This window comes from Lissotriton helveticus, chromosome 5_1 (assembly GCF_964261635.1).
Source record: "Lissotriton helveticus chromosome 5_1, aLisHel1.1, whole genome shotgun sequence".
Lineage (NCBI taxonomy): Eukaryota > Metazoa > Chordata > Amphibia > Caudata > Salamandridae > Lissotriton > Lissotriton helveticus.
In genome coordinates, this window is record NC_136065.1 from 1771271992 (window position 1) to 1771285336 (window position 13345).

Sequence of the window (13345 nt, forward strand, 5' to 3'; positions counted from 1 at the left end):
CGACCTCCCGGGAGCCTCACAACGCTGCCAGACCGCTTTTCCTGGCTGCCCAGCTAGCAGCTCGCAGGGACGCCGTCTCCGCCTTCACCGGCGGCTTCAGGCAGCCGTCTCCATTCTCCTCGGGTCCGGTGGCGGGCAGGCACCGACAGCGTGCCCCGGCCCCGCCTCCCTCACAGAACACGTCTTCCTGGCACCGGCCCCAGGTCACAGGCACAGACCGGCGGGGTAAGCTCCCGCTCCGGTCGCTCCCACGGGGCCCCCCTTTACAACCACGGGGGCTCCGCACTGCACTTCACCCGGGTCCCCCTCCTACCTCACGGGGACCCGGGGCTAAGACTCGGCTTCTCTTCTCTGGCTGTCCGGTCGGCAGCCAATCAGTGCGCGGCGGGGGCGGGCCGATGACGCGGTCAGGCCCCCGTCACGTGAGGCAGGAGTCAACGGCCTCCGGGCCTAGCGCGGACCTCTCTCCACTTCGGCGGCCCCCTCCTGACACCGGGGGTCGCTGCAACGATGCGCCACACCGCGGGGAAAGGCCTCCTTGCAGCGCCGGGCTGCGGCGGTGAAATCGGCGGCACAAGGGGTAGGCTCCCTTTTTAATTAATTAATTAAATGGCGGACAGCGCGCCAAAACGAGGGTAGGCTCCTCCAGCTCAAGTCCCCTCACAGTCTCCTCAGGCCACACAGCGCGATTCTCCTCACAGCTTCCTCAGCGCCCGGGCTGCGATAAGGGGTAGGCTCCCTTCTATTTAATTATTTATATGTCGCTCTTCACAGAAAAAGGGGCGCTCTTCTCAAAGGACAGCTCCTCCCTCAGCCCACACAGTCCTCAGGGCCGACAGCACTTCGAGGGCCACACCAATCACGGGGCACAGTCCCTTGGGGCACAATCCTCCCCGGGCAGCTCCACAGGCAGCAACAGTCTTTGGACACCCAGCGCTTAGGGGGCGATACTGCAGTTTACAGCACTTGGCAGCACACCTCACAGGGGGGTAAACAGTCCCGCAGTCCGCCTCAGGGGCACACTCCTCACCTCCTGGGCGCTTCCTCACGCAGTGCTGGCGTGGTACCCGGTCCAAACAGCGTCAGTGACCTGGGTTGGGGCCCTCCCTTGTCAGGGGCCCAGGGGACAGCAGAGGGGGGAGTTTAGGGGTACAGGGCCCAGCTCACAGGCCCATGTGGCGGTAGCACCTCACAGCAGGTCCCCCTCCCTTCCTTGTCCCAGCGCTGACTGACTCTCTGGTGACACTTCTCCCTATTTATACCCTCCTCCCAGGCAGTGCCAGGACCTTCTAGAATGTTGGCACAGCTAGCCTAAACTGGTTCTAGGGGAGGGGGTGAGCACCCTGGGTGCCAGGCTTTCCCTCCAAAAGCTAGGGGTAGCTGGGTAATATTATCTAGACCGCTGACCTATGTCAGTCCAGTGGCAAAACCCATGGCTATGGCATCCATTTTAAAAGCAATACATTTCAGTCAGGTGCAGTTTTAAAATGGGGGTGCAGTTTTAAAATGGGGGATTTTACAAGTGCTCACATTATGTCAGGTAATTACATTTTCACAAGGTGTCTCACACCACTCATGGCCTATACAGGTTTAATCCCATGGGGGAGACAATCCAGATAAGGGGGTCAAAAGCGAAAAATTTTGGGGGGAAAAGGCCAAGTCCAACACACACCAATACCAGTTACTACATACGCACTCACTGATTCCTACGTCTACACACACATTCACTCATTCAGCCATACAATCACTCATACATACAGTCACTCATTATTACAACACTATCATATGCACTCATACACCTAGTCAGTCCTGTGAAGAATCAATCACACTTCGATTTCCTCATCTATACAGTTAAACACAGAACACCATACTTTTCACACATATACTAACACATACTTACTCTCTTATACAATCACTGATACAAGTACACATTGATATGCACAGAGTCACACACCTCCCAGCCAGCCACACACACACTCAGTCTTCCATACATCCACTCATTCTTCAATATGTAAAACATATTTAAACTTTACAAAAACACACAGACACTAGATGATGTCATCAGTGATGTCATTTGAGATGTCATCAGTGATGTCATCAGTGATGTCATTTGAGATGTCATCAGTGATGTCATCAGTGATGTCACTGACCATGTCATGAATGATGTAATATGTGACATCCTCAGCAGTGGATTGCGGGTGCGCGATATATAGTTAGTGCAACTAACTATATATGGAATTTCATTGGTTTTATGTCAATAAAATGTCCAGCTAACTATATATGGTCTCTAACCTATGGTTTTTTCAGTGAATATATATATATATATATATATATATATGCAGTCCAATTGCCAGTAGGCTGCTGTAGAGTATAAAGAAACAAAGAAAACTGACACCTTGCCTTTAAGGCATTAGATTAGGGGTACCGTGCCTTTAAGACCTGTAGGCGACCCCCTTCTCCCATGATGCACCACAGGTGGCAGTTAGGTCAGTTCCTTTTGGAGGTGTATAAACACATGATTAAATCCGTAAGTAACATATCATAAGTTTGCAGTAATGCTCGTCCGGGGAGGTGGGTGGGTCGCTTATGACTTTGATGAGTATACCCCTGGATGAGAACTAGGATTACAGGTAAGTAACTAATCCTTCTCATCCAGGGGATACTCATCGATAGTCATAATCTATGAATAGATTAGCAAGCCCATACCCAAAGTCTCGCGGACGTGCAATCAAGTATACAGCAAAAAACATGAATTAACATCACATTTAAAATGCAGTTATGCAAACAAATTCCTTAAAGAGGCCTGTCCCACTTGGGCATCGGCCTGTGCATCTGAATCTAGGCAGTAATGGCGTGTAAAGGTATGCACTGAACGCCATGTAGCCGCCTTACAAATCTCAGATATTGGAATGTTGCGAAGGAGAGCTGTAGTAGAAGCTTTCCCTCTAGTAGAATGTGCATGAGGTTTGCCCTGTAAAGCTTTGTTAGCTAATTGGTAAGGCAGAGCTATACAGGAAACAATCGATCTTGAGATAGACCTTTTTGAAGCTGACAGACCGGTATTAGTTGTCCCATAATTAACAAAGAGCCGGTCAGACTTCCTAAGTGGAAGAGTTTTAGCCAGGTAAAATTTCAAAACCCTCCGGAGATCTAGAGAGTGTAAAGACCTCTCCGGGGGAGTGGTTGGTTGAAGGAAGAAAGTCAGCAGAGTGATGGTCTGATTGATATGGAAATCCGAGGCCACCTTGGGCAGGAAGCCTGGATGTGTTCTCAGCACCACTCTATTGGCATGAAACACTGTGTAAGGTTCCTTGCAACACAGGGCCTGGATCTCACTCACCCTGCAGGCTGAGGTGATGGCTACCAAAAAGGCAGCTTTCCAGGTCAAGTGCTGCAAAGATGCCTTATGGATAGGCTCGAAAGGGGCACCCATCAATTTGGTAAGTACGATCTTAAGCTTCCAGGGAGGAGAGGGGGACCTCACTGGTGGAAACACTTTCTTAAGCCCCTCTAAGAAATCTTTGACCACAGACATGAGGAAGAATGAGGTCTGAGAAGGAGACTTCCTATAGGCTGTAATTGCGGCTAAGTGAACCCTGATGGAGGGGTACTTCAGGCCTGACCTTGCCAAATGCAATACGTGTGGGAGAATCACCTGCTCCTGACCTTGGATTGGATCAAGAGAATTGTCCACACACCAAATGTAAAATCTCTTCCACTTGAAAGCATAAGACTTTCTAGTGGAGGGCCTCTTTGCCTCTTTAAGAATGTTCATGCAGTCAGCTGAAAGGTCTAGGTGGCCATATTGGATGACCTCAGGAGCCATGCCGTCAATCGAAGGGAAGGAAGGTGGGGTGAAATACCCTCCCCCTGTCCTTGGTCAGTAAGTCTGGGCGGCAGGGCAGTCTCCAGCGAGGAACCTCCGACAGCTGGAGGAGATCCGGGTACCACCACTGGCATGGCCACTCTGGCGCTAACAGGATCATCCTGGTGTTGGTCCTGTAGAATTTATGTATCACCGCCGGGATCAGAGGCAGGGGAGGAAAAGCGTACAGCAATGTCTGAGACCAGCTGATCAAAAGTGCATTCCCCCGTGATCCCTGCTGGGGGAATTTGGACCCGAAGATGGGGCATTTTGTGTTTGAAGAGTCTGCGAACAGATCTATGCCTGGTACTCCCCATTGCCGAAACACCTCCTGAGCGACGTCTTCGTTGAGCACCCAGTCATGCGCTTCTACGAAGTCTCTGCTTAGGCCATCCGCTTGAACATTCAGGATTCCTGGGAGGTGAACTGCCACTATGGAGAGACCTCTCGCCAGAAGCCAGCGCCAAATGGATTGAGCTTCCAGAGACAGAACTTGTGACCTGGTGCCTCCTTGTTTGTTCAGATAGAACATTGTTGTTGTGTTGTCTGTCTGAACTTGAATGTGTATGGTGTGCAGAGACGGGTAGAGGGACTTGAGCGCCAGATAGACAGCCTGGAGCTCCAAGAAGTTGATATGGTAGCTTCTTTCTACTTCGGACCAGAGACCTTGTACCCGAAGCTGGTCCATATGAGCACCCCAGCCGTGCATTGAGGCATCTGTGACCACTGTCTGCGATGGAGGTGACTGATGAAACGGGACTCCTTGTAGTAGATGAGAACGTTTCATCCATCATCTGATGGAGTCTCTGGCACTTTGGTGGAGAGAGACTTGATCTTCCCAGTGGCCTGATCTCTGAGACAATTGGTCCTCAAGTGCCTGCTGCAGAGGCCTCATGTGAAGGCGTGCACTGAGCACAGTGTAGATGCATGAGGCCATCGATCTCAGTAGTGACGACACTTGTTTGGCTGTAGGGCTTTGGGTGTCTAGCAAGGTGCGGCACTTCAGAAGCATTGATGATAACCTCTCCTCCGAAGAACACACGCTTGCCTCTGCAGTGTCCAGGGAGGCGCCCAGATAGTGTATTCGTTGGGTGGGATTGAGTACTGACTTTTTGTAGTTGACCTGCAAACCCAAAGAATGCATCAGTTTGAGACAGTAAGAGAGATGGCTCTGCAGCAGAACAGGTGTGGAGCTTTTTAGGAGCCAGTTGTCTAGGTAGGGATAGACGAAGATCTTCAGCCTGCAGAGGAAGGCAGCCACCACCGCCATGCACTTGGAGAATGTCCGTGGGGCGGATTTGCGGCCGAACTGTAGCACTCGATACTGACAGTTGTGACGGTCTATCTGAAACCTGAGAAATTTTCGATGATTTACTGAGACAGGTATATGAAAGTAAGCACCCATTTGTCCTTTGTTATGGTTTTCCACTCTTTTTTGGCCGTTCTGTCCTCCAGGACTTCCTGGTGTGAGCTTGGTTCGCAGACCCACCACTGGGGTTGGTCTTGCTAGGGTATCAATCCCCTTTCTGCCCCTCTTTCAGAGGTCCTTCTCTTTCACCTTTCATTGGCCCAGCAGGGCTTTGCTCTGGGCACTATCAAGGGCTATCTCTCGGCCATTTCATCCTTATTATGGCTTCCTGATCAACCTTCCCTTTTCAAGTCCCCTGTTGTAAATACAGTCTTAAAAGGCATGACTCATCTTTTCCCTCCTGTTCCTTCCATAATGCCTCAGTTCTGGTTCTAACATATCTAATGTGTGCTCCCTTTGAACCACTTCACAACTGTCCTCTTCGTCTTCTTACTTTAAAGACGGCTTTCCTGGTGGCTATCACCTCTGCCAGAAGAGTGAGTGAGCTCTAGGCCCTTTCTTCTAAACCTTTTCTCTCTGTCCATCCGGACAAAGTTGTTCTACTGACTCCTCCGTCTTTTCTGCCAAAGGTTGTCACTGCCTTTCACATCCGGCAGACCACCACTTTGCCTACCTTCTTTCCGCCTCCGCATCCTTCAAAAGAGGAAGAGAGGCTCCACCGTCTGGACCCAAAAAGTGCGCTCTCATTCTACCTTAGGCACACACAGTTCAGGGTGGATGACCAGCTCTTTGTTGGCTACGTGGGCACCAAGAAAGGTTGTGCCGTGCAATTGTCGTGCAGTGCCTTCCGAGATCTGGACGTGATCGGACAGGTTGCCCTGATGCTGTGCCCACTGGAACTTCAGGTCCCACTGCAGAGCCCACGTATGCCATCTGGCATGATCCACTAGCAAGATGCAGGAGGCCATCAGCCCCAGTAACCGGAGGGATAGAGGCTGAACGATCGTAATCGTAGCCTGAATATACCGGACTAGCTGCTCGGCAGGATAAACCCGAAACTGCGCTGCGTCCAGAACCACTCCTATGAAGAGGAGCTTCTGAGAGGGAATCATGTGCGACTTCGGCACGTTGATGGAGAACCCCAGCAAATGCAAGAGGTCGGCCCTATATGGGAGACGACTGCCTGGGGAGAGCCCGCCTTCAACAACCAGTCGTCGAGATAGGAGAGACTGGAACCACTGATCTGCGCAGATGAGCTGCGACCACCGCCATCACTTTCGTGAACACCCAAGGGCCGCTGGTAAGGCCAAAGGGGAGCACGGCAAACTGAAAGTGCTTGTGGCCTATCATGAACCGCAGTTAACGCCGGTGGGCCGGCAGGACGGGGATGTGGAAATATGTGTCCTGCAAGTCCAACGCTCCTATCCAGTCTGCAGGGACGAGGGCAGACAAGACCTGAGCTAGCGTCAACATCTTAAACTTCTCCTTCCGGAGGAAGCAGCTGACGTTCCTGAGGTCCAAGATAGGAAGCAGGCCCTTGTCCTTCTTGGGGACCAGAAAGTAATGGGAATAACAACCACAACCTACTTTTGGCCCAGGAATGCGCTTGATGGCCCCCTTGGCCAAGAGGGCTGTGACTTCCTACTGAAGAAGTGCAAGATGGTCCCCCGACATGCAGTGGTACTGAGGTGGCATGGCTGGAGAGGCAGTCTCTAAGGGGAGGGAGTAGCACCTTCGGACAATTTGTAGCATCCACGTCTCCGATGTGATGTTGCGCCAGTGGGGGAGATGATGGTGAATTCTGCCGCCCACTGGCGTATGAATGGCCTGAACGTTTGGACTAGGAAGGCTTTGCAGTGGATGCTCCGGGGTGGAAGTGGACTGACGCGCTCGCTGGTCCCCAGAACCGCCTCGGCAGCTCCCACGTCCACTGCCGCGCTGAGGATGTTGCTGCGAAGGCCTGTGGCTCTTGAACAAACGTGTTTGGGCACCCCTTCTGTGGCCACGAAAGGAGCGAAAAGCAGAAGGTGGAGGAGGGAGAGTGGCCGACAGGCCCAAGGAATGGGCCGTAGCCTGGGAGTCCTTAAAACGCTCCAACGCACTATCTGCCTTATATCCAAAGAGGCAAATGCCATCAAAGGGCATATCCATCAGAGTGTTCTGGACATCCCCATAGAAGCCAGTTGTCCTCAGCCAGGCGTGGCGCCAAAGCGCCACCATCGTTGAAATCGGCCTGCCTAGCGAGTTGGCGGTATCAAGCCCACAACGAATTGTGAACGTAGCTGCGTCTCTCCCACCTGCTCTAGCTTGAGAGAGTACTGTCCGTGCCTCCTCCGGACAGTTGGGCAGCACCTGCGCAACCATATCCCACACAGAGTGGGAATAACGGCCCAAGAGGCATGTGGTGTTCACTGACCGCAGCCCTGAACTGGCAGATGAAAACAGCTTCTTGCCAAGCTGCTCCCGCTTCTTGGATTCCCTATCCGGTGGTGTGGAAGGGAACGCGCTCTGGGAAGCAGAGGTCTGGACAACCAAGCCCTTGGGGGTGGGGTGTTGGGAGAGAAAGAGAGGGTCGCCCGGAGCTGGGCCATGGTGTCGGGGCACGTTCCTGTTCACAGGCATTATTAAAAGGCAGCAGGGGCTCCGAAGAGGTTGCCGCCGGCTGAAGCATTTCTGTCAGGCGGTTAGTCCTGACGGCCACTGTAGGGAGTTCGAGGTGGAGTGCCTCGGCCGCCCAGCGCAACACCACTGAGTAACTGGCTCCCTCCTCCGTAGCCACGGTAGGAGGAGACAGCATGCCAAGGTCAGGTGAGGTGTCAAGACCACTGGCATCCCAGAAATCCTCTGCCCAGTCCGGATCATACTCACACTGTTGTGTGAGAGGGTCCTCAGACCCCTCCCAGTCCTCCCCTTCCTCTGAAGTCTTTGAAACAGGTTGAAAATAAGGAGGACGGACATAGGGGTAGGACGGCCCCCTCAGCATCGGGATCGACGTCGAGCAATGCAGATCCGGTGCCGTGTCCGGGCTGAAACTGAGGCCAATGTCGGAGGTGGCACCAGACGACGTGGGAGGTGGTGCCGGAAGAGGGGTCGACACCGGTGGAGGTGGTATAGGTAAACAGGTGTCGCCCGGGATTTGAGGGGGTTGAAGCCAACTGCGGCGCCGGTGCCGCCGGCAATGGAAGGACAGAACCCCCCATAGCGGCGGAGGTCGCACCACCCGCACCCTCAGACGCATCGAGCGACGGGCGAGGGGAAGTCGAAGAGTGACTTCTTTTTGGAATGCTTCGACTTACCTGACCCCGAGTGCGAAGACTTAGATCCAGAGGAACAATGGTGATGGCTCCGCGACCGGTCGCTCGACCTCCCACGGGACTGTGACCCTGAGCGGCGCAGAACCGACTGCCGGACTTCTAGCAACTTTTGGGACCATTCCAGCAAAGTCTTTGGCGCTATAGCCTGGCAGTCGGGGCACGACTTGGAGTTGTGGTCACTCCCTGGGCAGTAGAGACAGACGCGGTGTGGGTCTGTCAACCACAACATGAGATGACAGTCCCCATAGTTCTCAAAGCCGGGCATCTCTACTACACCAGAAGTCGATCGACACGAAAGAATTGAGACAAAAGGCCTCGAAAAAAAAACTCAGTCAAAAAGAGACTGGGGGTACCTGTTCTTCCCGGATCTGCGCTTGCTGGCGTGGAAAAAGAAAGAACTGACATCAGAGCGCATGGGCGTGTCTAAGTGGATCCAGCGATGTAATCTCGGCACCAGCTACGCACGCGGAGCCACATGACACCGACGCGCAGGGGTACTGCTGACAAAAACTTTCCGGATCCAGTCTGACGCCTGGGAGTAATTCTAAGGGAGAAAATCGCCAGCAGATCAGCGAAAAGGTTGTGGAGGAAAACCAGAACGCCGGAACATCGTAAGAACTACAAACGGGTTCACTCCAATTACCTAAAAAACATAAAGGCAGCAAAATCTGGCTATCTCACCCTTAGGATCAGTAAAGCCGATCATTCTAGTAAAGAACTGTATAAAATATTGAATGAGTTCACCTCTCCGCAGGTGGAGCAGTCAGCATTTATTCCCACCTTGAAGTGGGTCAACTCACTGGCAGCCCACTTCGACAACAAAATTAAATCAATTTATTCCACGTTTGTTTCCTCAAGACCAGATGTCATCCAAGTCGGAGAGGCGTCCCTAGTTCATACTGTGTGCCCTTCTCTTTCGGAATTTATGCCCACCACGTCAGCCGAAGTGTTAGAAGCCCTCAGGAAGGTGAAATCGGGCTCTCCCACAGACTCTTTGGCCCGCGCAAGTGTAGTATGTTATTCCCGCTTCTGGTCAGCTCTCTCACCAACATTTTCAACACCTCGTTTGATCTGGCATCAATCCCCAGTTGCTGGAAGGTGGCACAGGTTAAACCCATTCTTAAAAAACTGACTAGTGATCCTACTGTTATGTCTAACTACAGGCCAATTTCGCTATTGCCCTACATCGGAAAAGTACTGGAACACCTCATTAACAAGCGCGTTTCCACCTTTATTGAAGCCCATGCGCTGCTAGACCCCTCGCACTCAGGGTTCCGTGCTGCCCATGGGACGGAAACTGCAGTGTTGGAGGTTGTGGACAATATCCGTTTAACCTTAGACAGGGGGAGTCTGCGATCCTTATCCTATTAGATCTTTCGGCAGCCTTTGACACCATTTCCCACAGCATTCTTCACCAACGGTTGTGGGAGATTGGTGTCAGAGGCAAAGCCCTTGCCTGGTTCGAGAGTTACCTCGCGGACCGGCACACATATATAAAGGTTAACACCTTGGAATCCAGCATGACCCCCCTCTCTATAGGGGTTCCGCAGGGATCTATCCTTAGTCCCTTGTTATTCAATCTGTATCTCACCCCTCTGGCCAACATTATAAAATCCCACGGCTTCTCCACAGTGTCCTACGCGGACGATACTCAGGTGCTGATCACCTGTAGCTTAGATGTTCTTGATACCCGTACCAGATTCCAGAAGTGTATGGTCATGATTAGTGAATGGATGAATGGAAACAAACTCCAACTTAATTACAGCAAAACAGAAATTATGCTGTTTGGTAAAGCAAAGATGATCGGGTCACAGGACTGGTGGCCCCAAGAACTTGGACTCTGCCCCGAGCCCAAAGAAGTGGTACGTGACCTGGAAATTATGATTGAATGCACCCTCTCAATGAAAGCCCATGTCAACCAAGTATCAGGCATCTGCTATGGAATCCTACGTAAACTGCGGAAAATATTTTAAGGGCTCCCTCTTGAATCTAGGAAGCCCCTGATTCAAGGGCTCATTATCAGCCGTTTAGATTAAGGTAATGCCCTGTTCGCCACCATTAGTGAGTGTCTGTTGACTAAGCTGCAAACTCTCCAGAATGCCGCTGCACGTTTGGTGCTAGGGTTGTCCCCCAGGTCACTCTCCCTGCCTAGCCTCAAGGAGCTACACTGGCTGCCTGTGCGCCAAAGAAGTCAATTTAAGATACTTAGTATCGTCCATAAACTTCTCCACGGCGTAGGACCCTCCTACTTAGCGGAGAAACTGGTCTGGTACAAACCCTCCAAAGTTCTAAGATCCTGTTCCAAATCCCTCCTGGTCCAGCCGCGGGCCAGGACCTCGCGAAATGGATGTCGGGCTTTTTCCTATATAGCCCCCCTACTCTGGAACAAGCTGCCTCCCCATCTGTCATCCCTATCCAATCATTTGGCCTTTCGCAGGGGCCTGAAAACGTGGCTTTTTCCCAATTAATTTCCTGTCACCCCCCTCTCATTTGTGGTTGCCGTCTCTTCCTGCCAAGCGCCTTGAGACCTTTTTGGTGAATCGTGTGCTATACAAGAGCCTATTACTATGACTAAGGTAAGGAATTTAGTACTGCGTGTTTCTTTCAGATAATACAATTATTTAAATTAACGCATTCGAATTTTAAAGTAAGAAGCGATCAAAACAATCACAAAGTTAAGGTTTTTGAAATGGAGACTTTAAGCATTAGATGAGTTGGTTTGCAGTACATTTAGATTTTACACAAAATAGTTGAGAGGACGGGGAAAGCCTGCAGATCCTTCATGTATTAAACTGCACCATAGAAATACAGGCACGAGCCGGGGTATTAAGCAAGACTGTACTCCCTGCCTGGGAAGCTAAGGAAGATGTGTAAGGATGTGGTGGGAACCCACCTTAGGTAATTCAAAAAATAAGTTCTACTTGTGAGACCATGACAAATGGAGTAAGAGACAACATTTTTTAAAGACCTGGAGTATTTGCTTACCTAGCCTTGATTTTCTCTGGCAACGTTCTCTGCATTTAGTCCTCTGAAAATAAGAATGAAGTAATTCAAAGATGGCGCTCTATTTACCCATGCGAACCCAGAGACCGGCAGCATGATAGTCCTTTCTCCATGGTTACATGAGGTTACCATGAGGCTATAGTGTGTGCCTACAACTGCAAAATGAGAAAAAAACCAAAGAGGGACGGGGCTTAAGAAATAAACAACTGGAAACGCGTATTCGCATGTTTCAGCAGTATACTGTGCCTTCCCGGAGGGATGGAAGGATGAGTGCCCCGGGGCAAGTAATAAACGACGCAGGACTAATTAAACAAAAAACGTAGGTTTTGCAACGGGGGTTGAGCAACAAAAGAAAGCGGTATGGGGGTTGAGAAACAAAACTAAGCTGGACAGAGTTCAAGCAATAAACAACTGGAAATGATGTAATTGCAAGTATGTATACAATTATCGAAAGGCAAACAAGTGTTTTAGTCGCTATTGTTTACAAATTTTAAATGCCTCCAAAACATGAACCACGTCGTCTGTGAAGTGGGCGTCGTGCTGATGCACGAACCGAGGGACAGCCCATGTAGGCACCTAAATAAAATCAAGGCAAACCATTAAAAAACAAGTGCGCAAACACAAAGGGAAAAGCACTACAGAGCGAAGATACACGTAATAGGCCAATACTCCAGGGGAGGAGCAAGACACAAGAAGGTGGGAGATATAACACTAAGCAACCATACAGAAACAATCTTTTCTGGAGGACACATACTTTAACCAATTGGCAGAGAGGGTGTGGCTAGAGCTCGTAGAAGTGAATACAGCATGCCTCGCAGATCAGAGCATGCGCGTTGTTAGGCTCGACCTAAGAACAGGAACTGGCATGGACAGTTGATGATGCTCTGGTGGAGGATGAGTCCAGTGTAATAGTGAGGGAACGCTTCATTGTCAGAATTTAAAATAAACAGCATTTTATTTGGAAGAGATGTTCCGGCTCTCTCTGTGGTGAAGGTATTTCTAACCAGTTGGAGAAGAATTATATATGTTTTAAAATGTGAGCAACAGTGCTAATTAGTGTTTGATAATGCATTTCCAATTGATATTGCCAACCCTCGAGTACATGACTTTATTCCAAATCTATGTAAAGACAAAATTTGAATGGGTATACCGAGCTTAGGGCCCGATTCATATGTAGGCCCATTTCTCTGATCCGGCGAGGGAGAAAATTACTCCAGCGCCCTGATGGAGGTACAGACTGCCTTCTATAGCACTGTCAGGAACCTCTGTCATGGCAGAAAGGGAATGCCATCGCATTTGAGGCTTCCCTCTCGGCCAACATATAAATTAGGCCCTTGATGTTTTGGTAGTTGTCCAGGAATGGAAGTGGAAAGTCATTTTTTTGTATGACTAGCCTCTGAAGTGTACTGCTTTGTAATGACTGTGAAACCCTTCTCACCTGGGGCAGATTTGAATTGTAACATTAATATTGCGCTACCTAACCCTATGAGGGGTGCTGAAGAACTTCCCTGCACGGGTAGCAGGCTATGCATTTGATAGCCTGTGACAAACACCTCAGGAAATACTTTTTTATTGTACATGCACTAACATAATTATGTGGTTAATAAAATTACCTGGCTTGTGGTGAATGTTGCCCATGGAACCACATTTGGAAGTCACGTGGCTGAGATCCACCGGCTTGTGGACAATCTGTACCTGCACATGGCACATAAACACAATTATATTTGTTACTAATGATGAAAAAGACAAATCGGAGCTTATATCATCACGTTCTACGATTGAAATCTAACTGCAACCAAGCAGAAACATGTATCCCCAGTAAAAGTACAAATTTGTTCAAGAGAACATGCCATC

General features: G+C 50.3%; 1 protein-coding gene across 3 annotated transcripts in view; it reads right to left on the reverse strand.

Annotated features, from left to right (window-relative positions):
* Positions 1-13345, reverse strand: part of MAPT (microtubule associated protein tau) — a 1132093-nt gene that overhangs the window by 210884 nt on the left and 907864 nt on the right. For all 3 annotated transcript variants that reach the window (XM_078645042.1, XM_078645040.1, XM_078645041.1), the window contains one exon: positions 13105-13186. In XM_078645042.1, the coding sequence (XP_078501168.1) occupies positions 13105-13186 (82 nt within the window). The remainder of the gene's footprint in view (positions 1-13104; positions 13187-13345) is intronic.